This window comes from Felis catus, chromosome E1 (genome assembly GCF_018350175.1).
Source record: "Felis catus isolate Fca126 chromosome E1, F.catus_Fca126_mat1.0, whole genome shotgun sequence".
Taxonomy (NCBI): Eukaryota; Metazoa; Chordata; class Mammalia; order Carnivora; family Felidae; genus Felis; species Felis catus.
The window spans coordinates 30,704,885-30,732,658 of NC_058381.1; the positions used below are offsets into that span (position 1 = coordinate 30,704,885).

Below are 27,774 nucleotides of genomic sequence, written 5' to 3' on the forward strand. Positions count from 1 at the left end.
AAACTACAAACAGGACAAATTTATGTCACGTTGTATTTATTGGTATTCAATCTGTTTTCTTCCCAGAGAGAAAACATACAGTCTGAGGTATCCCATTTTAATAAATCCTTTGCTTCTGGCTTTACATCCTAAATGTCTATGACCCCTAATCAGGGTTCAGTGCCATCACACACAGTGGTTAAAATTTTTCCCTGAGATCATTAAGGCTATGCCTTGAGCCACAGAATATCTTGCTCTACCAAAATTCAGGAGAAAACAGGAAACTGGACGTCTTTTAGCAGTAGAACAGGCAGACATCTTAGGTAGAATTCCTGAGAAAAAAGTTGTAGAGTCACCCAATCCACTAATTAATATTTCCCTGGTTGTGAACTCTTATCCCTTCAGAATCTCCAAACATTCTAGAAGGGAAATTCATTTTATTGCATATAAAGACACTTTATCACAGCTGTGCACACAGTATTTTGACTTTTGCAAACCACCAGAGAGCCATCATGATGCCTCAGTTTCTGATAAAATGCAGAGCTAGTGAGGTATGGTCAGCCTCTCTCCAGTGGCATGTGGGAAGGAGAATCCCAGACATAGATGATGAGAAAACATGGCTATCACATTAAGTGTGTAATCAGGCCTGCCATGTGTTTCAACATGGTTTGAAATCAAAACAGCTCAGGATCTTCTACAAGTACAAATGGTGGAAAGACTTACTGGATCATCACCTCAGACCCCAGCCAAATCAACACACCAAAGCATCAGGCAAATGGACATCAGCACGTGTCTCCCAGTCTGATGCACCAAGAGTCCAGTCTGAAGGGGATGGCATCCCAGCAGCCCCTCCTGGGTTGCAAGAAGTCACATTCTGGGAAGGAACCAGCTTGCCAGGATTGGTTGCCCTTGCATTTGTTGTTCCTCCACCCACCCATCCCCCTAAGATGGCACAATGGAATGATTGTGTTCCCTATTGAGGACTTCCCTTTTTAAAAATAAACAAGCAAAAGTTTCCCTAATCTGACCCACATTCAATAGTGGAAGAAGGCAGCCAGTCCCGGGGTGGGGAGAGTGGGAAAGGAAGCCAGGCATCAGGCAAACACACTTGGGGACGATGTGTGGGACAGTGTGCAGGCCTCCGAAGATAGAATAGTGAAAGAAAAGCTGAGCATCAGTGGGCTGTGGCACTTGCAGAGACATCATTCCACGGACACACCATTCGTTCCCTTTCTTAGGTTTTCTTGAGGTAATTCTGACAGGCTTTTGCCATGTCCTTCAAGAAGTTAGGAACGCCATTCTGCAAAGCAAAGAAGACTTGTCACTTCTGTGTCTTCACAGACATTACTCCTGATTCTTTGGGATGTGGCAAAGGTAAGCAAAGATGCCTTGAGAATAATAAATATGACAGTAGGTCCCCTGTCCAATTTCAACAGAACGTTGCTACAGATAATGACAGAAGACCCAAGGCACAGGCAAGACTAGACAGCAGGGGACACTTGTATGCCTTGGCTTTCACTAGTAAAAAGCTAAGATGTTTCTGAGACACCATTTTTTTGGAGAGAAAAAACATAGGAAATGGGATTGGGTTGGGTTGTGGGATTCTTCCACAAAAATCAGAGGAAGGACTTCTTTTACAGAATTAGAAAACGGTGAGGCTGTGGGGGCAAAGGGTTAGGCTATTTTATTATTTAGTCAGTGCCGAACTTCGTACAAGATTTTCCCCAGACACTGCTTTATTTACTACTAGTCTACAGGGTTGGTAGTATCCATCTCCATTTTTAAAAGGGAAGAAATTGATGGCTTCCCTAGGTTACACAGACAGAAGCAGGACCAGGATTCAAAATCACATGTATTTGACTCAAAGCCTGTGCGCTTTTCACTCTCCAGGGAATGTGCTGAGCCCTCCCACCAGGAAGTAGGTCTCCAAAGCAGGCTGAATGATTCTCATCAAGCCAGGTCCCTAGGCAGTCTGCAGTGATCCAGTACCACCGCAGTCCCCTCTCCTTACAGGGAAACAAAACACAACACAACATCAGTAACAAAACTAGGGGCTTCCAGGCTTGGACACATCTGGTTGTCTCTGGAGCCAGGTTAGCCTTCCAGACTCCTCCATAAGCAGGGCAGGGTCTAAAGGCCCCATTTTCTCTATAATGAGCAGGCTATTGTCAGGAGGATCCAGACAGTGATCCCAGCAGGGTGTTGCCAGCAGGGAGAGTCTGACCTTCCAGCTAAGGATTCTTTGTCTTTTGTCCCAGCCTCCACATCCTGGGTGTTGGCAACCTCAGTCCTAACTGTAGTCACTCAACCAAGCTGCTTCATAAAAGAGCCTCATTAGGCCCGAGATAGGATGTCTCTTCAGCCTGACAGCCCCATGGACTAAGTCAACATTTGTCAAAGACACTTCCCCCTCCTGCCTCCTGGGATCTCACCTTGGCGACCCAGTTAATGAGCCAGGACGGAATCTGGCCACCCGGGTTATCGAAGTAATACATGAAAACTAGAGGAGAAAGAAAAGACAATTCAGGAGGAGGAAAAATGTTACAAAGACAAAAACAAACCCTGCCAACCTTCCCCTTTTAGATTCAGAAAGAAGGGAGGGAGCACAGGATTCAGGAGGACTTCTCTTCCCTGTCTCCCAGAATATTTGTATGTAAACATTTTTAAATCACAGTCACAGGCACATTTTGCTGCTGCTCATTAAATGCCTGGCTATGTTCTATACACCTGGATTATAGTATCTCATTTAATTACTTCTCTCTTTATTACCTTCATGGTACAATTGGGTCGGTAAGAACAAACCCGAGCTTATAAATGATAACATGGAGGCTCAGAGAAGTTAGGCGGCATGTCCAAGGTGACATCTGAAAAGCGTCAGAACTAAGCTTCAGATTTTGCCTCACATGCAAGGCCACACTTGTTCCAGTACTGTAGGCGGCTGCGTATGCCTACTCTGCTCACAGCTTTTCTCCACGTGGGCTGGAACTCCAGAGGGACAAGTCCTGAGTCTCTGCTGGGCAGGAGCTGCGTCCTCAGAGACAGTGCTGCCAGCCTTCTTGCCCACCCTCAGGCCCAATGTATGTATCCCGAGGACCAATCTAAAGTGAGAGTTTCTAAACCTTCTGGCTCTAATTTCATCCGGACAGTGCAAGAGTCAGTAATGAATGGGCTGAGTCAGATCTAAATGTCCCCCATGCACTCAAGTTTCTGGGGGAGAATGGAGTCTGTCCCCAGGTGTTGTCTTCTACACGTGCCCATCCTCTGAACTCGGGGATAAGCACCATGAATTTTACGTGCCTCACAATCAGCATGGCCTTGATACAGGTGGTCCTGGTCAGTGCACCAACACGCACCCCGGCCTTACCTTTGCTTCCCTTCTTGCCATCACTCTCGATTGCGAGGCTCTGCTTGTACCGATTTACCCGGATCACACCAGGCCTCTCGGCAAACTGCGGCACGGAAGTGCTCTGGGCCAGGACCACATGGATCTTCCGCCCTTCCACGTCCAGCTCTTGCCTCTGCCGGATGTAGATGTACTGTACTGCCAGTCAAGGCATGATATCAATGCCAGCCTTACAGATGGGCAGAAGGAAACCCCACAAGCCAGAGGCAAAGGGAGAGGACTCTGTTCCTCTCACCTGGCATTTGTTGCCTTATACTGTTACTTCACTTCCTTGCCCTGTCTCTCTACCTGCACAGTAAGATTGTGTCCCATACTGTCTGATGTTCTCATCTGACAGCATGCCTTACCTACCTGTGAACGAGTCCTTGATGCTTTTAATTATATAGAGAAACCCCTCCTCCTTTCTCTAAGAAGGCACTGTGAGGTATCAGAGGATTGATCACTCATCAGTGGTGTGATTCTGCATTAGTTACTCCCTGTTTCTGAGGCTAAGTTTCCCTCTGTAGGGAAAGGGGGTTACACTGCTCAGCAGGCATGCTTGGTGGGGGCACTGGAGAAACCAGGGCAGAACAGGCACCCCATAAACTTTGTCCTTCCCTCCTCCAAAGCTCTAGTTGCTGACTTCTATGCACAGAGGATGGCCAAGCAATGTTACTTACACCTGCTGGTCATAGGAAGAAACCTAAGCACCTGAATGTTTAGTAGGTAGATGTCCTCTCTGGGTCAACATTGATTCACCGAAAATAACAAAGCCATTTCATCTCAATAAACACTTGTAGAACACTCACTATGTCTATGGCACTATTCTAGAGAAGATAATTTAATCCTAAGAAGCAGTGAGAGTTACCATTTATTCAGACATTACTATGTGCTTTACATGTAGCACCAGTTTTGATCCTGAAATGGTCCCTGTGAGTTCGGTGTAAGTATCCCCATCCTACTGATGATAAAACTGAGGCTCAGAAAAGTAAAGAAACTTGCCAAAGACCCATAGCTCAACTGGAACCTGAATGCAAACCCAGATCTGGCCCCCAAACCTAGTTAGACTTTCATAGCTAGACAGGCCTCAATAGAATTTTAGGTTTTGCACTAGAAGGAATTCAAAGACTAAACAATTAAAAAAAAAAAAATCACCCTAAGTATAACACAATTATACTTACTATAACAGCAACAACCATAGCCCTATGCCACCTCAGAGTCTCTGCGGCACCCACAGTGGTCCCAGCCCTCACTCAGACAGCCTGCAGGATGGGATGTTGCCCCTGCTCTCTGTGGACTGACGAGTAAAGTTCTTAAATGTCTTGGGGGAGAAATGAATTTGCTTTGGCTCTGGCTTTCCTCCCCCAGGCCTCTTTCCTCACAGCCAAGATTGTCCTACTCTCTCCCAAAACTTGCTCAGCTCATGTGACAGATATCACCTGACACTCCATTGAGGAAAAATCAGCTGATCTATTAAGACTTGGCAAAGGTCTTCAAAGGGTTGGGAGGTTGCTGGACCTTCCATAGAGCCTACGAACAGAGAACCACCAGGTCACTGAGGTCCAGAGAAGCAAAGGGACTTTTCCAAAATCACACAACAAATCAGGGAATAAGCTCACATTCAGTCTGGGATCTCTGGCTCAAAATGAATGTTCTTTTCCACTGCGCTATTCTCTGTTCTCGAAAATTTAACCCTTAGTGGAGAGACATATGTGCATATGAGAAACTCACTGTGGGACTGTGGGGCCTGGAAAGCCAATTGAATAGAACTTCAAGTAGCCCCAGGTGTCCACTCCTAAGACCTACCCAGCAGTGTCACAGTGAGGTCAGAGAGATAGACTCATGCCCTGGTCAAGGTCACCATCTCTGGAAAGAGCTGCACCTGGGTCCAGAACCTGCCTCTGCCACCCACTAGTTGTGTAAACCACAGCAAAGTTCTGACTTCTCTTTGCATCAGTTCCCTTGACTACAACATGAGGATGATGGAACTCACTTTGCACAGTTGTTGGTAGGATCAGAGGTAACCACATAAAACCTAAGAAGTAATCCACGATCTGTTGAAATATGTACCATGTGTGTACCAACTACCTAGCAGTATGCGGGCAAGAAATAAACCCTTAAGGGGTGCCTGGGTGGCTCAGTCGGCTAAGCGTCCGACCTCAGCTCAGGTCACGATCTCGCAGTTCGTGGGTTCAAGCCCTGCGTCGGGCTCTGTGCTGACAGCTCAGAGCCTGGAGCCTATTTCGGATTCTGTGTCTCCCTCTCTCTCTGACCCTCCCCCGTTCATGCTCTATCTCTCTCTGTGTCTCAAAAATAAACAAACGTTAAAAAAAAAAAAAGGCAATAAACCCCTAAGGATTTTATAATCTGGTTGGAGCCAAGGTAAACACATACACTTAGACGCAAACACACACACACACACACACACACACACACACAAATTTCTATAAAACACACCCGCATGCTCCTTCTCTTTCTTGTGAATAATTATTTAAGAACATACAAACTTGTATAATGTCAGAGCTAGAAATTCGGTGGCTCTCCAAACTTTTTTTAATCCACAAGACCCTTTGCTGAAAGGATCTTCTATGGAAATTCAGTGTGTAAAACACTTGACTGCTGTGATTGAAGAGGACAGTGAAGGAGTGGAAACCTCACCCCTCAGTCATCCTGCCCCCACCCTGCCTATCCTTGAAATTCCATCCCCCATAGGAGGCTTGTCCTGAGAGGGCCTCCTAGAACCTTGTAGTGTTAGCTAAAACTCCCCACATTCCATTCAACTGCTTTAATGATAAATGAGGAAACTGGGGAAGAAACATATCCCCAGTACCCAGAGCCAGCAGTCAAGGAGGGATCTCTGTGGGGTCACTCAAACTGGAGAGGAGATGGGGAGAGCTGGAAAAGTGAGGGTGTGAGTTGCAGTCCCCACTCTGTATGTATGCCTCTGTCACTTTACCTCCCTGGGTGCTCACTTCCACCTCTAGATTGAGGGAATTTGTAAACACTAGAAGAACTTCTCTCCAGGTCCCCATTTCTGGAGCCAACAAATTCAAGCCTTAGAAAACTTTTCAGGAAAGTCTGAGCTGCCCTCCAGTGACCACAATCATAGACGCTCCACATGGTCAGGCCCAGAAGTCACACTCTGAGGTCTCCAAAAGCCACACAAGAAGCAACAGCTTCAGCAGATGTTTCTGCAAGAATCAAAGGACAACACTGTCCACATTGCCATGGGCATGACACCACTGGGCAATAGCCAAGGGGCACAGAAACACTTAGGAAGTCAAGTAGTGATGTGCCTTGAGAAAGGATACATCTCGGTTGGACATGGGAAAAGGGTACTTCACTTCCCAGTAGACCACGGTTTCTCCATTGCATTCCTTTTCATAGAGTTCTAAGGAGAACAAAAGAAGTTAATGTATCTGGAAGCTTTCTGGGCTTCATTTAACAAGAAGCCTAGGTATGATTATCTCTGAGGGTAATGATAAACCACTAACTCATAAGGCACAGAATTCTAGGAGAAATAAGATTCATTAATGCTAAAAGCTTGTTGCCCAAGAGCAGAGTCTAGTAGACATTAAAACACAGTAAAAATAAAATAACAAAACGTGTCCATTGTATAGCACAAGCAAGATTCTCAAATACAATGCAATGGAACAAAATCAGGCATCCAAAAATAAACGTTCAGGTTTTAAAATCAGGGCAACCAGCAGATGTCACTAGAGTACCAGTAGTTTTGCTTTTGATTTCTCTCTCTAGATTTCTTGACCTATTACAGCTAGCCCTGAACTGAGTCACCCAGTCTAGTGCGTTCAACTGGGAAATGAAGGTTCTAGCCAGGGCAGTGTCCTTCCTAAACAGCTAGGAAGTGGCATAGCTGTGGCTCACCCTAAGTGTCTTGCTTCTCTCCCCTGTTTCTTTACACACTACCATGACTGCAATGACCAGATGCCCTTAATATTTCATCGTTCTGTAGTGTGCAAATAGCAGCTAACTTGGCTGGAGAGAGCAAAAGAATTCAATGGCATGTACACCCTCTGACCCCAAGCTGTGCAGTATGCCTTCATACTAAGCATTTATTTAAAGAAGGAGGCAAGCCAAGGCTGCTGAAGTAACCATGACAGACCCTTAAGGAGATGCTGATGGGGGAAAAGTATTCTTTAATTCAGCTTTGGGAGGAAAATCTATTAGAAGACCATGGATTAAAGAGCTTGCCCATTGGTGCCACAAGAGACTAAAGACAGCCCTTGAGAGGAAGGGAAGAAGTAGACATCTGTGACCTTTGCATACTCAGCATCACCTCCCCCTTCTTGAACCAGTGATCTCCATTCTCCTTCACCCTTCCCCTCCTTGACTATGCGGTTCAAGCAGGACTGACTCAGCATTAATTTCAGGGCTGGGAAAATGAACAAGATGTGGCCACAGTGATTCATTCAGAGATGGTGCATCTGGCCAGGGTCTTACCTTGTGGTTTAGTAAAGGCCCTCAGGTAGCTCACAGAATATCTAGAAGGACCAGAGCTGGGCTTAAAACCTCAGGATTGTTCCAGAGAAGCCAAACTACTGCTGCTACCGGACTAGACACCATAGTGTGAATGGCTGATGCCAAGTACCAAACATCAGAGGCTCTGCAACTGTTTCTCCCAGTGTCAGACACCTTAACCCTGACCATCACCAGAAAATTGATTTTGCATGCTGCAGTTCTCTCTCACATTGAAGCTGCATGTGTGTCTTACTGGCAACATCTATATTACATCCCTGAGGAGACTGGGACAGAGAACATCTGGCTTCTCCCTTGAATGGACAAGTATCACAGTTCTTCCTAGATAGAAAGGGTACTGCAAAACACTAGGAGACCACAATCATGACAAACATCCACAGGAGGCCATGAGAGCAAATTCTGGGGCTCTGGCTGCCGTGAGCAGGAAAGTGGAATGCTCCTTCCTGTTCCTGTGGGGTTATTATCTATATGGTTAGACGATAAGCCTGGATCTTCTGGTGGCCATCTTTGCCATGACATAAGAATCTGCCTGAGAATTAGGTCAACTCAGAAGAAAACTGAGTCGAGATGGAGAAGTTATTTAAGCATTAGATGCAGCTGTCCTAGAAGTCAGATACCCCTAGACTTTTCAATGCCATGAAACCAATAAACTCTTTTCCATTTCTTACACTGGCATTTGTTAACTTTTTGTTGCTTGCAACCAAAAGTCCTGACTATAGCAAAGGTCTTTCAGAGTTTACATGCACCTTGGCTAGTTCTGCAGTTCTCTTCCACTGTGACTGATTTGGCAGAGGCCACTCCCACCTTTAAGTGACAGGAGGAACCCCTATTTAATGCCTTTCACAGGTGGCATTCTCCTTCAGGGCATCACCCTTCCCCTCCTCCTTGACTTTCAGGGCAAAATCTAAGAACTGGAGCCTTGGAGCTCTGGACCTTCCTCCTGCCTTAGCTCTACATTCTGCTACCCCAATAACACAATAAAACCAAACTGCTCACAGTTTTTGAACATACCATGCTGTTTCATGCCTTCCTCCCTTTATTCATGCTGTTCCCTGGGCCTCAGATGGCCTCAAGCCCCCCATCCCCTCACCTTCTCACCCTCTCACCTATATGCATTCTTCTTGTTGATAAAACTTTGATTCAACTTCCAAAACAAAGCTTGGACACCACCTCCTCCAAGAAGCTGCCTATGACTACCAAGATATGTGAGATGATGTTGAACTTACAGTGAGAACAAAGGAGCCCCCAGAGCAAACTGGAGAGTAGCAGCTAAGGGAATGCAAGGAATCACAAAGGAATCACAAAGGAATCACGTTTCAGCCCAACACTTAAGACTTTCATGCCAAAATTAAAAATAAAACATAACATAGTAGAAATTGAACCTGTTGCTTTCTACTAGCTGGAATAAGTAACAATAGATTCTACTTTCTAGACTTTTTTTTCTTAATGATAGATGTTATTCACCTTTAACATATTGGTCCCACTGTTTTCTGTAGTCTAAGTCCATGTAGACATCTGCGAGTAAAGCCGGAGGGCAGTCGTCCAGAACACCATACACTTTATACTCATAAAGTCCAGTCTGCTGTAAAAACAGAACAGGCAAAACAATCTATTGATTTCCAAATAGACAGCCGGATGACACAGCATATGAAAAGCAGATGTTCATACAACACCAATTATTGAGTACCTCCTCTGTGGTCTTGGTAACACAATAATGAAAAAGCAGATGAGGCCCCTGCTCTAATGGATCATACATTTATTGTAGACATTGGTGGTGGTGGTGGCGGTGGCTATAAATGCTATCTAGGTAATTTGAATAGTATATAAGGAAAGTTATGTCATCAGTGGTGCCTGTTTTGGGGGCAAGGGGTGTCCTATGTAATCAAGTAATCAGGAAAGACCTCTATGAGGGATAACCTTTATCAGAACATCTTATTCTAAATATTAGAAGGAACCAGCCATGGGAAGATAAGGAAAACCCATTCCTGGTATAGGGAAGACCTTCACGTTTATGAACCTTCATGCTCAAAAACCAGGAAGTCATAAGATCCAGAGAACTGTGGATTGGGGAGGTGGTAGGAGCTGAGGTCAGAGAGACAGTGGTGTCCAGACTCCACAGGGCTTTGTAAACCAGGGTGATGGGATAAAGATTTTGTTCTAATTACTAAGGAAAACCAATGAGTGACTTTAAACAGAGGAACACTAAATAAAAAGATGATCCTTGATGCTTGGTAGAAAATAGATCATAAGGGAGCAAGGAGATGGTTTGAAGACCAGTGCAATGGTCCAGATAAGAGATGATGGTGATTTAAACAAGGAGGTGACAACAGTGATTGAGAGAAGTCAGTCATTTAGGGTTATATTTAGAAGTAATGTTAGCAAGAAGTGCTGACAGATTGCCTGTGGAGAAGAGAAAGTAAAGAATTACTTAGAACCTCTGCTTGAACAACTAGGTAAATGAGAGATCCATGCTCTAAGATAGAGAACACTTGGGAAGAGGTGATATGTGAGCTATGGGGATATCAAGAATTCTACTTTTGAGTTTAAGATGCTTATTAAACATCCAAGTGGGAGTGTCATATAGGCAGCTAATGCTCAGGGGACAGGTTACTATTTTAGATATCCATGGGGCATAATGAAACCTAACACATTGTTTTTATCAATGCCAAGAAAGAATTTGTCAACAACTTCCTTTTTATGTAAAGAACTTGTGTATAAAACATCAGCTTCAAATCACATTAGTCCTCTTTATAAAAAAAAAAAAAGAGAGAGACCATTTCTAGATTCCAAAGGATGAGAGGTCCCCCCCCCCACCCACCCCACCTCTGGCCTTTTTTTTTTTCCTTCATGTGAGACCATATCCTCCTCTGTGAGGGTTCTGGGGCTAGAGTTGGCCATGTTATGCATTTCACTTTCCCTACAATGTCAACTAACAATTCCTGACCCTCCCCTTGCCTAAAGGCTTTACTGTTAAGATTAAACCAAAGGCTTTTAGATTAAGTTCCATGCAAAAGCAAACAAATAAAACAAAAATGATGCTTTTAGAATGACACATTCTTCCATGTGCTAAAGCAATGTTATTGGCTAATCGAACATGTGAAGTCAAGAGGTAAACATGGTGAAGCTTTCTAGATATCTTGAGGCTACAAGGGCTTCCTGGCTCAGGGGGCATAACCCAGGGCAAAACATATCCTAGTTTAAGAATCTCATCTGGGGGCGCCTGGGTGGCGCAGTCGGTTAAGCATCCGACTTCAGCCAGGTCACGATCTCGCGGTCTGTGAGTTCGAGCCCCGCGTCAGGCTCTGGGCTGATGGCTCAGAGCCTGGAGCCTGTTTCCGGTTCTGTGTCTCCCTCTCTCTCTGCCCCTCCCCCGTTCATGCTCTGTCTCTCTCTGTCCCAAAAAAATAAATAAACGTTGAAAAAAAATTTTTTTAAAAAAAAGAATCTCCTCTGTCTGTTAAATTAACTGGTAAGAAATAGAAGATGCAATTGAAATGGAATTCATAAAGTTCTTCCAGCTCTAAAAGTATGTGACTTTATACCAAAGGTTTCCAACCAGCAAATGACAAACTAGCAGATCTAAACACCTCACATGCTGTGAGCACAGCACGCGAGGTATTTAGATCTGCTAGTTTGTATACCCCAAAAGACAAACATCAGGAGAAACACCTCCTTCTCCCTCCTGTGCCCTCCCCTCACACAGATGGGAAGATAGTGAGGGTTTAGACATACTCATACATTTATTAATCATCTCTGGAAGAGAGACAGTTCCCTGTTCAGGAATGCTGGGGCCCCATTTTCTGTACATACTGAGCAAAAGGGATAATTATGCATTGAGATAATGATCTCAGCTTACATAAGTTAACTTTGGTTATCTGGATAAATTAAGACAAACTGTTTCCTTACACTGGTTCCCTTCCCCTTCTGAATTTAGTTACTGTCCTTAGTGACCTCAGTCCTATACATATCACAGAAAAGAAAAACAGAAAGCCCTCTTAGAAGAGAAAAATAAAACGATGTGATTTACGTGAATACAGAAGAACGAACTATTGTTACAACTTCCTTTAAATACTCCCTTCGTGGCAGAACTGAGAAATGCCAGGACTCCAGAGGAACAAAATGCTTGGTAACACTTCCCTCGTCTATCAATAAAATGTTCTTTTCAAGTAACAAACAGCCCACCAAAATTCTTGGATCAAGGCACCTTTTCACCTATTATTTCTTTCTGACAAGGATCTCTGCAAACATACACACGATTTTACTTTCCTTTAAAAAAATAAAGTGAATTTTTTATAACTGTAGAAATAATATTCATTATAGGAAAATTGGAAAATGCAAAAAACTGAATAAGGAAAATATAAATGACATGTAACCCCATAATCCACAAAGATCTATTGGTAATATTTGACATATTTCTTTTAAGTACATAAATACTTCTATATGTTACAAAATCGGAATAATATGGTTTAAACAACTTGTATTCTCTATGGAAAGATCAGACCTAATTTAATTATTCTCATTCAGTCCTTCGTTTCTAATATTTTTACAAATATAAATATTGCTGGAATAATTATTATTTCAGATGGACCAACTTGGTCCATAATTCTAATTTTTTTCATTCTTCCTTAGAGATAGATTTTAGTAAAGGTTCTATATGCTTTTTTATAAGTTTAAGGTTCTTCATGCTTTTTATAAGGCTTTAAGAATTTATACCAATGTATACTCTTGCCAATAGCACAGGAACATCTCATCAGGATTGGGTACCATTGTTTGTGCAAATAGATAGGAAAGGGAATAAAGCTTGGCTTGATTTGGGCAAAGTTTTTATTACTGATGTGTAAGATCTCCTTAAAATTAGAAATATAAACTTTCTGCATTATGTGTAAGATTCACTAGATGATTCAATAAATGATTCCAAATAAGTTTACTCAAGAGATTCTTGGCTTTCCTGAAGCTCCTCCAGAAAATCATTTGTAAGAATGTCTCCATTTATTTATCATGCTGTAAAACTTGGTGTATATTTTTCTAATTCTCCATGTATGAATAAAATTGAAAAAAAATTATTCGGTGGTAGAGAATCAGTAAATACCTTGTGTAGAATACAATGATCAGAAGAAACAGAAGATTTACAGAGTGCCTTCTTTCTTGCTAAGAGAACCTCTGTGGCAGTGTACACAACTAATGACTTTGCTGGTCTCCTACACTGGTTTGACTATGGCTATTTGGAGCTACAGCAGCTATTTTGTAATGAAGAGGTACCAAACATGAGGAGGAAGACTAAAAAGACTCATTGTTTTACTGGCATCATTGATCAGCTAAACCAGTGCCATCAACTACTGACCCCTGCTCTACTTGTTAAATGAGAAAAATAAACCCCTCTTTGAGTCACTGTTTGTACAGTTTCCTGTTACTTGCAGCTAAAAGCAATCTTAATTGATAAAAATGATCCTTTCCCACAATGAATTTTACAGGAGTCCTGTGATTTGGGGGAACAGTGAAGGTTAAGAAACTCCCCTCTCCTTTGTGTTCCAGAAAAGAGCTTGTTGCAAAGAACCATCATTCCCCATAGGACTTAGATAAGACTCCCAGATGCTGCCCTTGTTTACCTGTGACAAGGCCAGACACAGACGCTCTGAATTCCCTTGCATTGCCTCATAAATGATTAGCTGAACTGCTTGTCCCCACTGATCCGATCAGAACAAAATGCTTGTGAACCAGACTGGTTAAGTTTCTCTCATTCTTCCCCTAAATGTTGGTCCACCCTCAGGCTGAGCCAGCATACAGCCCCTCCTGAGAACAGATTAGCCTCAGGGCAAAATATTCTCTGATCTACTATCCAGGCATGCCACCTTTTATCTCACTTCCTCACACTGGTTTCTCACCTTGTTTACTCATCTCTATAAAAGAAAAACTCTTTTTGCCTCATTCTTGAGACATCCACAGATCTTATGGTCAAAGCGTTCTCCCTATTACAATAATCTCTCTCCCCACTTTGCAATAATCCTTGTGGATAAAAGTCTCTCCTTGTGAGTCCAGGTTTGTTTTTACTTGGCATTATTACTCTAAAGTAGAAAAGCAGACGGCCAGAATAGTGCTGATAAGACTTAGATGCATTTACAAGGAAAAACTATTATGTATAAATCCATTAAAACAGTACAGAAGTACATAAAGCATTGCTATAATGCATTGTCAAGGAAGAGAGGGAAGAGATCATGGCCAGTGTTAATCAACATTAAGTATATTTAATTTTGCATATCTGAAACTCCACACAGTTATAGAAAGTGCCACCTCCTTCCACTAGGTCAGAAAAAAGTATAATTACAAAAAATTAACATAAATTTTATTATAAAATTACAAACCTGCTAGGACCTACTGTATCCTTGGCCCTGGGAAGAAATCGGGCATACACATATTCTTGGCTTTTGAGCTTGGAACATACTTCCCCCTGGTGATGTCAGTAGTCATGCAATAGCCATGCATTCTGTATTTGAAGTTTTCTGGTCACTTGACCTGCTATAAATTATTTTACTAATACTAGTAATTGTTCAGTTTTCAGTTTTATATTCATTACCTCATGTAATCTTTAACAGAGCTCTGTGATAGAGATGGGGATGTTAGTGTTATCTCCATCTTTATGTAAAGAAATTATCTCAGACAGGCTAAATTACTTGCTTGAGTCCCACAGCTAGTACTTGGGACAGCCAGAAAGAAGGTGACATAGGCCCTTCTACTTCCTTCAGTGTCTCCTGTTTAGCCCTACAGTCTGCACATTTCCTTCAAACCATTGTTCCAAACCACAGTCTAATGATTAAGATAAAGAAGACCCATCACATAGCATCTTAGAGCCAGAAGGGGCCTTAGACCTTTACGTAAAAGAGGTCAGTGACTTGCCAAGGGTCCCACTGATGAAGCTGTTGGTTGCAAAGCCTGGACGGGAACCTGTTCCTTCTGGTCCCCAAGCCAGTGCTCTTGCTCCTTCCCTGGACCACCCAGAATGGACCGCCCACTGAGATGCTCCCCTGAGGCCTTAAGCCTGGTGTGTTTGTCTAACAGGCCTCCAAGCAGCCAGAGGAATATTTTTTAGATGCCTCTTCTGTAGAGATTCACATCCAGAGCAGGAGAAAGGCAGGAATGGGAAAGGATGAATAATAGAACTTTCAACGGACTAATGCTTTGCTATCTTTACGTGTATTATTCCAGGGTCATCTAAAAACCAGAAAATACCCCATGGTGGTTACCACATGGGCTCAGAGTCACAACCCAGTAGGGTCAAAGCTCTTCTACCCACTAGCCTTGCTTTCCTCAGCTGCAAAGTGGGTCTAATGAATTTGTACTTAAGGGGATGATTATGAGGATTGTGAGCTAATCCATCTAAAATTCTTACCATTGTGCCTCACACATAAGTACTTAGCAGATATTAGATGTCATTGTCATTCATAAGGTGGGTACAATGATCCCCTTTTCCATATTAAATAATTGAGGATTCAGAACTGTAACATAATGCACATTTTTTAGAGAAACTAACATCTATGGAGTATGAAGCCAGGCACTGTGCTTGGTGATTAATACATAAAATAATCCTGTGAGGTAAGTATATTATTATCTCCACTTTATAAATGAAGAAATGGTGGAGGTGTGGGGACAGGGTTTGGCGATTTGCTACTGATCTCACTAATCAGTAATTTTTAAGATACTCTGTTATTCTGGGGCACTTGTCTAAACATCAGATTGTTATATTTCTTAGCAGTGCTGATTCAAATGCATAAAAGAACTGGACATTTTATTTTCAACTGCATTTATAAGGTTAACATATTTTGAGAAACACTACTGCCAACAGCACACTTATTTGTCCTGAGCAGGATAAATTCTGTAAGAGCTCATGTGTTTACATATAAGAAATGCCAAAATGTCACAATGTTTGCATTTGACATTTGCAGCTCCCTCAGAGGACTAATCTGTTAGACCTCCTTTACCTCTACCCCACCTGATCCAGAAAGGTGTCACCCCGTCTCTGTAAATCATGATGCTCATCTGCATTGACCTCACTGACTGTGAGACAGTCTTGATAAATCACATTTGTCTAATCCTGATAATGCACCTCTGAATGTGTGCTGAATTTCCTTAACCTCTCAAAGAAGAGCTCATTCCCATTCCTCAGGAGGGGACAAGATCTCAACTTTGACTGTGGAAGCTGACCAACTCCAGCCACTCTGTGGCAAGTACACAGGCTCTGAAGTTATGAAAAGTAAGCATTTTTCACCAAAGAGCATCAATTCTAATGACAGGAATCAAGCTACAGCTGCCACTTGGAAGGGTTTATCAAGATAAAAAAAAAAAAAGGCAGTTGTGGGGCGCCTGGGTGGCTCAGTCGGTTAAGCGTCCGACTTCGGCTCAGGTCATGATCTCACAGTTTGTGGGTTCAAGCCCCGCACTGGGCTCTGTGCTGACAGCTCAGAGCCTGGGGCCTGCTTCAGCTTCTGTGTCTCCCTCTCTCTCTGTTCCTCCCCCACTCACGCTCTGTCTCTCTCTCTCCCCTTGAAAAACAAATAAAAACATTTAAAAAAAAAAAAGGCAGTTGAATAAATCTGGTTTAATATTTTATTTTTTTTTAATTTTCTTTTTTTTATATGAAATTTATTGACAAATTGGTTTCCATACTACACCCAGTGCTCATCCCAAAAGGTGCCCTCCTCAATACCCATCACCCACCCTACCCTCCCTCCCTCCCACCCCCCATCAACCCTCAGTTTGTTCTCAGTTTTTAAGAGTCTCTTATGCTTTGGCTCTCTCCCACTCTAACCTGTTTTGTTTTTTTTTTTTTCCTTCCCCTCCCCCATGGGTTCCTGTTAAGTTTCTCAGGATCCACATAAGAGTGAAACCATATGGTGTCTGTCTTTCTCTGTATGGCTTATTTCACTTAGCATCACACTCTCCAGTTCCATCCACGGTGCTACAAAAGGCCATATTTCATTTTTTCTCATTGCCACGTAATATTCCATTGTGTATATAAACCACAATTTCTTTATCCTGATTTAATATTTTAGATCTCTCTACGAAAACATGGCAGGTTTAATCCCTAAGGATTGCACATAGCTAGGTAAGATAATAATGATGGCTAACATTCACTGAGTGCTTACTGAATACCGGACACTGGACTGATATCGGATTATCTCACTTAATCCACACAATGATAATATGAAGTGTGGCTCATTGGGAAACCCATTTTTCAGACAAGTAAACTGAGGTAAAGGAGTTCGGAGAAATTTCTGGAAAAGGCAAGTCTACAGAGACAGGAAGCAGATTGGTGGCTGTCTGGACTGAGAATGATAACAACCACAAGAAGTGTCTTTTGGGGATATCACAAATGTTCTAAAATTAGACTGTGATGAAGGCTGCATAACTCCATAAATTTACAAAAATTCATTGAACTGTACACTTAAACTGAGTAAATTTTATGGTATACAAATGATACCTCATTAGAGCTGTAAAAAAAAAAAAAAAAAAAAAGTCTGTGAAACTCACCTAAAGTCACTCAAATAATGACCGTAGAACCTGGCCTTGCAGCCAGTGATCGGACAGCTGAGGTCATGGTCTGTGATACTGCCTCTGGATTGTCACTGACCTCTCCAAACATACCATTGGATAAATAAGAAAGCTGTTGAAGTGCATATAGTTATAGCGAGGATGACCGTATTATTTATCATTCCAACCAGCATACTTTTGAGAGTGAAAGGGATGTGGTAAAAATATCACCAGAACAACAGGTATAAACCAGGCCTCTGGGGAGTATATTGGGTAGGACATATACACTTAGCTATGGCTCACAACAAAAACCATTTAATTTACTGTGTGTTTCAAAATGTATCTTCTCATTGGATCCCCATACAAATTTGGCAGAACAGGAATTATTTCCACTCTACAGATGAGGAAACTGAGAACCCAGCTAGAGTCTCAGGCTCATAAATCCTAAAATGACAGAGCAATCAGGCGTCAGAAACATACTTTAGTCAGGTGATGCCAAATCTGTCCTGTTGGTTATTTTTGAACAGTCCACAAGCTAAGGATTGTTTCTGCATTTCTAGGTGGTTATATAAGCACCTACATAATATCTTCCATCTTGCCTCTTGGCCCACAAAGCCTCCAATATTTACTCGCTGGCCCTTTAGAGGAAAAGTCTGGTGATCCCTGCTCGAGACCATTGCTACCACCACTTCCAAAACATACAACTCCGGAAAACTCTGAACTGCCAATGAGTTGTACTGCAATTACACATGTAAGAGAGGAAACTTTGTGTCGTAGTCATATTTACGTTTTATTTTGAATCACATGGGTGTTTACTGTGCAGGCTCAGACCACCCTTCAAAGTAAATCTGCCCATCTTGAGCACGCCATGCGGGACAAATACAAATACAAAAAAAAAAAAAAAACTTAAATATATCCTATTTATTTTTTTTAATTAGCTTATTTTTAATTTACATCCAAGTTAGTTAGCAAAATATATCCTACTTAAATTCAGAAAAGAAAAAGAAAATCTTGACCTATAGAGGAACATAGACGCAGGTTACACCACACATCTTGTCAGAAACCATCCATGTAAGACGAGAGTGGAATAAAATATATAGTGTATTAAAAGAGAAAATCCACCAACCTAGAATGCTACATCCAGTGAAACTGTCCTTCAAAAGTGAAGGAGAGAGGCTCCTGAGTGGCTCAGTCAGTTAAGCGACATACTCTTGATTTCAGCTCAGGTCATGATCTCTTGGTTCACGAGATTGAGCCCCACGTTGGGCTCTGTGCTGACAATGCTCTGATTCTCTCTCTCCCTCTGTCTCTGCCCCTCCCCTGCTCACCCTTGTTCTCTCTCAAAATAAATAAGTGAAGGAGAAATAAAAAGGTTTTCAAACAAATAAAAACTGCAGGAATTCAGCAGCAGCAGACCTACTCTGGAAGAAATGTTAAAAGATGTTCCAAGAGAGAAAAAAAAAGATAAAGGTCAGAAACTCAGATCTATATAACATATAAAGTGCTTGTTTTATTGTCTTAAAGCTTCTTGAAGGTATGAACTTTGTCTTATTCATCAGGTATCACCGGGATTTAGCATATGCCAGGCACACAATAGGTCCTAAAGACTGCTTGAAGGAGCACATGAACAAATATTTTGGAGTTTTCATTCACCCAAAGGTAGCTATGGAGAGGTATCTATCCTAAACTAAATGGCAAAATAAGGTGGTTAAGTCTATCTCTAAGTTTTTCTGGGTCTTTTTTTTTTTTTTAATTTTTTAGTGTTTATTTACTTTTGACAGAGAGGGAGAGAGAGAGAGCTGGGAAGGGACAGAGAGAGAGACAAGATCCGAAGCAGGCTCTGCCGTGAGAGCGGAGAGCCCAATGTGCGGCTCAAACTCACAAACTGTGAGATCATAACCTGAGCCAAAGCCAGACACTTAACTGATTGAGCCACCCAGGTACCCCATCTAAGCTTTTCTGGGTCGTAAAAACACATTAAAGGGGCACCTCTTGATATTACCTCTCAGGTCATTATCCCAGGGTCATGAGATCAAGCCCAGCATGGGTCTCTGCACTGAGTATGCAGCCTGCTTAGGATTCTGTCTCTGTCTCCCGCTCTGCCTCTCTCCCTGGCTCATTCATATTTTCTCTCTCTCTCTCTCTCTCTCTCTCTCTCTCTCTCTCTCCCCCTCTCTCCCCCACTAAAAAACGAAACACATTAAAAGTCCCAGACTAAAATTCAAAGGTTCGTATTTGCATGGATGCTCCCTTTTTTACATGAATACATTCACTTACATAATTTCCCTGATGGATAAAATAGCCTCACAAAATTATGTCCAGGGACTGTGAGCTTGTGAAGTAACAAACTATTCCCACTGAAGGGCCCCCTAGAATTCTCCTTCCACCCATAGGTGGTCACTCTGATGTCAACAGCAGGTTGGAAGACCCAGCAAGAACCATATTGCACTTGACACTGCTCCAATTCAGCCCCTGCTTCAATTGGTATGGTATTGTGTCCAAGGATCCAGAATGTCCAAATCTTTGCCGACAAGTCACTTCTGCTCTCAGAGTCCCGAAGGCCCAATGAAAATCAGAGTTTTGCTTTATTAATAGTCACCTCCTGTGATCCCCATGGAGGAATTTGGTGAAAGACAGGGTGAGGGTATGAAGCCTGGCTTATAGCACGACAGGAGTGGGAGGTCCTACTCAGCCCTCTCCTCTCAGTCCCCTCAACTTAAACCTTGGGACCAGCATTCTCACACAGTCTCACACCACATGCTCATCAGGAGAGAGAGGTGAGGAGGGGAAGACCTGAGGCTCTGATATATCCATCCAGCTGCTTGCTCAGGAATATGGAAAAAGGGAAAGAGAGAGACACACACAGAGGGAGAGCGAGCGAGCATGAGCAAGAGAGCACAAGAGCTGGCCTCAGTCTGTGGCAGGTAGAAGAATGCCACACATGGGTGCTCCTCATTCAGACATGGTGGCCCTGCCCACTAGTAAAATGTGGCTCCATAAGTGTCCCAGGTCCAATAATCATTAGGTCACTCATGCCGGTAGCTACTCCTCCCTTAGCAGAGAGGTAAAAGGGTGAGAGAAGGGGGCAGAACAGTCCTGTAATCTGGAAGTGAAGACACTCCTGACGATTATGATCTCACCTGTGGGGTGGTAGTGGAAACTTCTCAGCCACTGAAGTAAACCTGTTCTTGTGGGCTTTAAATCTCTGCTTCCCACCTAAAGGCCAAACTTACCCTTAGCCCAGCCTGGCTAAACACATTTTCCTAGGAATGCCAGGCTTTTTGTATTTTAGTAGGTACACAGCATAGAAAAGAACAGTCCCTGGAAAAGAGCTGTCAGCTCCTGAGCAAACTTCTTGATTAGAAGGCCCATTAAAGGACAAAGGCACACTGCAGGCAGTCCCTTCTCACAGCGCCAGACATTCAGATTTAAAAATGTTAAGAAGTCAAGCCATTAACCCCATCAGCTCAGACCACTACTTACTTGGTCTAAACTGAGGGTGCAAAGCTCTGCCTGCTGATTTCACACTCTCTGTAGGCATGTCACAGAGTCAACTGGCATGGTGATGTGGCCCAGAGCTCCAAGGAGACCTGACTGCAGACCACTGGGAACGCTTTTGTAAGTGGCCTGTGGCCCTTCTCTACCAGGGAGACTTCTTGGCACAGCTCAGAAGTCAACATTCACTCCCCCAGGTGGCCACTAACTTAAAAATCAGGAGAGTGAGTCTTCAAATGGTGTTGCTTTTGTCTTAAGATATTCTTCTTTCTCCCTCTTACCTTTCAGTTTCCACTGCTTCTCTAGGACTCTCCACCCCCCAGCACCATTCTAGATGGTCCCCATACATTGGTGGTACTCAGGGTATAGTCCCTGGACTGGTAGCTTCAGCATCACTTGGCAACTGGTTAGAAATAAAACACAAAAAGAAGAAAAAAAAGAAATACCATTGTGCCGTATACCATTTCATTTGATGACTGTTGAGAGGTCAGTAATTCTGAAAGGTAAATATTATCCTTGTTTTGAAAATGAGGAAGCTGGGATTTCAAAATGAAAAGATAACTGAATAACATCACCCAGCTAGTAAGTGGGGCCTGCCCCCTGGCTACTCTCCAACCATAGATTCACCCCAGTCCTGTATCCTTTTGGCTCTTCCTGGAAAACAAGGCAAGCTTAGCCTGACTCAGGGACTTAGCACTCAGTGTTCCCCCTACTACAGTGATTTAAAACCCAGCAAGTCCATTTGAATCTCCTGGGAAGTTTTAACATTGAAAAGAAAAACAACAACAAACCAGCTTATTATGAAGCATTTCAAACATACACAAAAGTAGAGACAACAGAATGATCAACCCCTGTAACGAATGGGGAGTTTTTCAAAGGACTACCCAGGCCACACCCCAGATCAATTAATTCCAGGATTCTAGAGTAGGGCTTGGTCATGTCATAATAGCTCCCAGGGTGATCCTAATGTGCTTGCGCTTTGAAAAACACTCTCTGGTACATTTCTCCTCCAGATATTTGCATGATGCAATCTCTCGCTTCATTTCTGTCCCCACTCAAATGTTACCTCGGCAGAAGGGTTCTCCAGATTCCCTCATCTAAAACACATCACATCATCCCTGGCCACCACTGTGATACCATCTCTCTATCCCTTTACCCCACTTTACTGTCTTCATAGCATTTTTCACCCAAATGTATCATTACATGATACGGGTTTATTCTCATCAGTGAATGTCGTTCATTGTTCAAGAACTCATTCATTGGAACAGTGGCACATCTTCCCACTCATTGTTTATCCCCAGTGCCTGTGAGGGCAATAGCACATGGGAGGCACTTTGATGAATCTTCTCTGAATGAAAAAAAAATGAATGACAGTGGGCAGAATGGAGATTTTAACCCAGGATTGTCTGCCTCTAAAACCCATGTTCTTCCCATGATACCATGTGGCAGTTCGGGGCTAGTTTTGCTTATCCTCCAGAAAGAGAAAGTAATTCTTGCCTTGAAGCAAGCTGTATATTTGGTGCTAAGCTTATCAAAGTAGGCTGGTTCATGTGTAGTTACTAGTAATTAGGTCCTGTGTGGCTCACTTAACAACTGGGTATTATTTCCATCTGTAAAATAGGAAAATAGGCCTGTCCCTACCTATCTTCCAGATTTGTTTACAGGGATAAAGGAAACTTACACGTGACAGCATTTTGTAAATTAAATCACTATGTAATGGTAAGTTATTGACATTACAACCTGGGGAGGAAAAAAAGAGAAGAGAGGAAGGAAACAAAAGGCAAAGGAAGTAGAAAAAAGAAGTGAATGAAAAAGATGATGGCATTGAACAGAATGGTTTCAAAGAAACTTTCAAAGTCAAAAACCTGTGATTTCATAGAAAAAGAGAAAATGAAAAAGTATCAAAATACTGTATATCAAAAGTGACCATCTATGGGGGCGCCTGGGTGGCTCAGTCAATTAAGCTTCCAACTTCGACTCAGGGCATGATCTCGCGGTTTGTGAGTTCAAGCCCCGCGTCGGGCTCTGTGCTGACAGCTACTCAGAGCCTGGAGCCTGTCTTCAGATTCTGTGTCTCCCTCTCTCTCTGTCCCTCCCCTGCTTGTGCGCTCTCGCTCTCTCTCTCTCTCTCTCAAAAATAAATAAAAAACATAAACAGAAAAAGCTACAATCTTTTTTTAATTTAATTTATTTTTTACACCAGATAACTAAAATGCCCCTACACTTCAGTCTTTTCAAAACATGCAATAATAGATCATTGTCACAGTTCATGGTGGATTAACATAAATGTCTATACGTGATCCAGACACATAGTAGGTTGTTCCCAAGGGAACAGTCAACCTGGTGGAATGGATAAAAGCCACTGCAAAATCTGTTTACACTGAGAAGGGTGGCTGCCCGATTCTTCCTATCATAAAAATTCCTAGTGTTACCTGCTTTTCCCTACCCCACCCCATGAGGCCACTAATATGCTTTATATGCAAGTCATGTTGGACTGGCTTTATCATGATGGAGATATCTATCTATTAAATATGCTTTTTAGCCAAATCATGGTACTTTGATAGAGGAGGTCCCCTTTGCATGGGTACTATGTGTAACCTTACTGCTGCAAAATTCGAGCAATCCAAGAAGACTTACCAGATCACCTATCTCAGTATCCCTTATATGGGTCTTAAAAGATGCCAAGAAAAATTAGACTAACAAGAAAATGGGGAAAGAGAGGGGAGAACCAGAGCACTCATCTCAATAGAGTGGAAATCTTTAGATGGTTATTAAGAAACAGGATGAGGGGCGCCTGGGTGGCGCAGTCGGTTAAGCGTCCGACTTCAGCCAGGTCACGATCTCGCGGTCTGTGAGTTCGAGCCCTGCGTCAGGCTCTGGGCTGATGGCTCAGAGCCTGGAGCCTGTTTCGGATTCTGTGTCTCCCTCTCTCTCTGCCCCTCCCCTGTTCATGCTCTGTCTCTCTCTGTCCCAAAAATAAATAAACGTTGAAAAAAAAAAAAAAAGAAACAGGATGAAATGAAGCAAATGTTGATGGGGTTGAGGCAAAAGTAGCACTACCTAAAGTTAGATGGACCAGTCGTACCCCCTGTTGGCCCTTCAACATTAAAGGGCTCCAAACAAGTCCACTCTGTTTACCCCAGTTGTTGGAATTTAAAAAGCCAGAAAGCAAAGACTGAAATACCTAACCTCACCTGGACTCACCTACAGCAATAGTCAAGTAGATTAATCAAGATGAAGACTAACAGAAGGACCAAGGTCTTCTGGTCTGAGCCCCCAGTTGGGGACCTGAGGACCCAAGGCCATATACACTCATGTGTGTAAAATGGTTTGGGTTGGTGGAAGAAAAGACACATAATGGTAACATGCAGGGTGGATTAAACACCACTGGCCCACAAGACAGAAAAGGGCTTTGGGGCAGATAGGTGCAGGTCTATTGGGAGAAGTGAATTCACTTTTGATAAGGTATCGTATTCGGATGAAAAGATTTACTAACTGGAAATTAGAGGGAATTCTCTTCCAGGAAGAAGGCAAAACGTGGAGTCAAACTGGAAAGAAAATGAGGCTTTAGCAAAGTGGGCCAGGCAGCAAATAATGCTGGAAAATGCTAGAACCCAGGAAGGGTTCTAGGAAAGGGCTTATACCCTAACTCAGTAGGGCCTCCTAACATTTTAATACAGATGGAGAACAAAGTGGCCATGGAGCAATGGCCCTCCGTCCTAGCTGCTGAGGCTCAGGGCACACCTACTGGAATCCCATGCCCTTTAAACTTAAAGAAGTTACCTGGGAGCACCTATAATTTACATCAGTGTACCATGAATGCCCTTATCCCTAAACAGGTTGAAATAAGACATACAGTATTGTTAGTAGGGATAGGAACTATTCTGAATACCACTCATGTCCTCCCCACAGGAGGGAGGCAGGCCCTGCAATGTAACAATACACAATGGAAACAAGACACAATAGAAAGCCAGGCACTGTCTCAGTTCACAAGCACAAAAGCAAGAAAGCACAGGCTCACTGGAGTAAAGGGTAGAGTGCTCTGGGCTGGCTGGAGGACAAGGGGTGTGCAGATGAGTCATGGGATATAAAGCTGGAAATGTAAGTTGGGACCAAACTAGTTCACTCATCTCAACAGAGTGGAAATCTTTAGATGGTATTAACAAACAGGAAGTATGAGGGGCGTCTGGGTGGCTCAGGTCATGATTACACAATCCTGAATTCGAGCCCCTAGTCAAGCTCTGTGCTAACAGCCCAGAGCCTAGAGCCTGTTTAGGATTCTGTGTCTCCTTCTCTCTCTGCCCCTCCCCACTCGGTCTCTCTCTCTCTCTCTCTCTCTGTCTCAAAAATAAACAAACATTGGGGCACCTGCGTGGCTCAGTCAGTTAAGTGGAGGACTTTGACTCAGGTCATGATCTCGCAGTCAGTGAGTTCAAGTCCCGTGTCAGGCTCTGTACTGACAGCTCAGAGCCTAGAGCCTGGAGCCTGCTTGGGATTCTGTGTGTGTGTGTCTCTCTCTCTGCCCTTCCCCATTCATACTCTGTCTGTCTCTCTCTCTCTCTCAAAAGTACACATTAAAAAAATTTTTTTAATAATAAAATAAATAAACATTAAAAAATAAAAAGAAACAGGATAAAATAAAAAGCCTTAATGCAATTCAATACAACTTGACAGGATAACTTATAATTTTTTACTTTACAAACGCACAAGAGTAATATGCATTCAGTAGAAACAGTACTTTGAATTTTGAATTGTTATCTTTCCCTGGGCTAGTGATACGTGATATAGTACCTTCTGATGCTGGGCAGGGGCAGTGAACCACTACACTTACAACTATTCTGCACCCCATACAATCATCCTGTTTTCACTTTCAGTACACTCTTCAAAAAATTACATGATATTCAACACTTTAGTATAAAATAGGCCTTGTGTTAGATGATTTTGCCCAACAATAGGCTAATGACAGCATTCTGAGCACAGTTAAGATCAGCTAGGCTAACTGTGATGCTCAGTAGGTGAGGTGTATTAAGCGCATTTTCAGCTTATGATATTTTCAGCTTATGATGGGTTTATCAGGATGTAAACCCATCATAAGTTGAGAAAGATCTGTATAGTCTACCCAGCAGCATTTGACTTCTCTCAGAGAGGCAATGCAGGAGCCTGCTCATGGCACAGGTCTGGAAGTAGACAGGTGAGTTCTGATCCCAGTTCAGACCTTGAGCAATCACCTTAACCTTTGCACACACTCATTCCCATATAGGTAAAAAGGTGATAATTACAGTGCCTTACATTAAGACTGACGTGAGGATTCAGTAAGTCAATACCCGTGAAGCACTTAAACAGTACCTGGAATATAAGACAGCATGCAGTGTGTGAGCTATTATAATAGTATTAATTCTGCAATCAACAGTGCCACTGAAAGGGGAGTGGTAAGACCACAGCCTCTCCTTCAGGTGCCTGATCAGGCTGTAATGTGTAGGATGGAAGGGATCAGAGAGGAAGGAGGAAGGCCAGCAGTCTTCTGCAACTCTAGGTGAAAGGTACCATCCAAAGTGCCAACCACAAAGGAATGAAAAGGGAAGGGAAGGGGGCCAGATATCAGGCTTGCCTGAGCAGCTGAATTGACAAAACTTGGCAAATGCCTGGATATGGTTGGTAAGGAAAATGGAATGGTCAGAAGAATAAAAGATTTTGTCTGAAAACATGTCCACTTTGGCACCAAGGCACCTAATGAAATTACACTCAGAAATTAATTCCACCTGCGCTGGACTGTGAGCTTCTTGTTCATTTTGTCACACCCCGTGGCCCCGCTACACACACGTTCAGAGTGCCTCCCTACTCTATACTACTCTGGTTCTCTGCCAGTAAACCTTGATTTCACTTCACTTGCCTAAAAGTGATTTATTATCCCATGTGCCTTCAGCTACTATCACTCACTGTAACTGATGAAAGGTCTCAGGTTCAACGCAATCGTTCCACCTGGAAAAGCTACCTGATTCCAAAGGCCTCCGGGAGTGCCTGGAGAATTGCTTAATAACCAACTCTATTCCTCCTACCCTTTAAGTTAATCTTCTCCCTAAAGCTTCAGACTAAATTCTTAAGTGCCCCTTACAAGAAAGGGGCAGCTGCGAAATGAAATGACTAAAATGACTGAGATGATATTAGCTCCCTTCTCAGCCACACTGCTCTGCACACACACTATCACCCTGCACATCCAGTCAGTTTCTGAAAAGTCTGGTCTCCTTTCCACCTGTATGTAAACCCTAAGGTTCCCTCCACCCCACCAACATACACACATCAGTGGCACCCACCGGGGAGGAGGATCCACGTCCCTTGCAGCCAAGTGCATGGGGCTCAGACTGCAGTCCTGCATTTTAACCCTATCATTAGCTTCCAACAAACCACTCCCGCCCTGGGCCTCAGACTTAGGCTGAATTCGGATGACCTCCCAACTGCAGGGGCAAAGTCAGTTGCCAGCACTGCCCCTGCGCTCGCTCCTCCCTGCTCCGCGTGACCAACTCCGGCCCTGACTTCCCAGGCCGCTGCCCCGCGCTTCCCCTGGGGAGGTTGGCCCCGACAGCTGGGATCCTCCAGCTGGCCGGCCGCTACCTGGTCCAGCAGCCCGTAGATGCTGAAGCCCAGGGTCTCCACCAGCAGCTCCCAGTTGGCCCCTGCCGGCGCGCGCTGCTGGATCTCCGCGCAGGCCTCCCGGAACTGCTCCTCGGAGAAGCGGCCGGCCGCACCACACTCCATCTTTTGGCAGCCCCAGCTTCTCCGCCTCCCGGGCGAAGCCGCGGACCCGCCGGGTGTGCGCTCTGGGGCGGGCCGAGAGGGTGGTCCAGCGTGATTGGCAGGGACCAGAGGCGCGATGGGGCGAGGGAGGAATTTATGGGAAGGGA

At 43.4% G+C, this 27,774-nt stretch overlaps 1 protein-coding gene across 3 annotated transcripts; it reads right to left on the reverse strand.

Annotated features, from left to right (window-relative positions):
• Positions 1–19: 19 nt before the first annotated feature.
• On the reverse strand, positions 20–27,774 carry PCTP (phosphatidylcholine transfer protein). 3 transcript variants are annotated; one of them, XM_045044948.1, is made up of 7 exons: positions 27,485–27,623; positions 21,157–21,278; positions 9,323–9,440; positions 6,673–6,752; positions 3,344–3,515; positions 2,412–2,479; positions 20–1,279 (listed from the first exon to the last, which is right to left on the reverse strand). In XM_045044948.1, the coding sequence occupies exons 3-7, from the start codon at positions 9,363–9,365 to the stop codon at positions 1,214–1,216; spliced, it is 429 nt and encodes a 142-aa protein (XP_044900883.1). In that variant the 5' UTR covers positions 9,366–9,440; positions 21,157–21,278; positions 27,485–27,623; the 3' UTR covers positions 20–1,213. The 3 variants fall into 3 exon arrangements, with proteins under 3 accessions (XP_044900883.1, XP_006940236.1, XP_003996703.1); XM_006940174.4 differs by lacking the exon at positions 21,157–21,278 and having other exon boundaries at positions 9,323–9,437; positions 27,485–27,774; XM_003996654.5 differs by lacking the exon at positions 21,157–21,278 and having other exon boundaries at positions 27,485–27,766.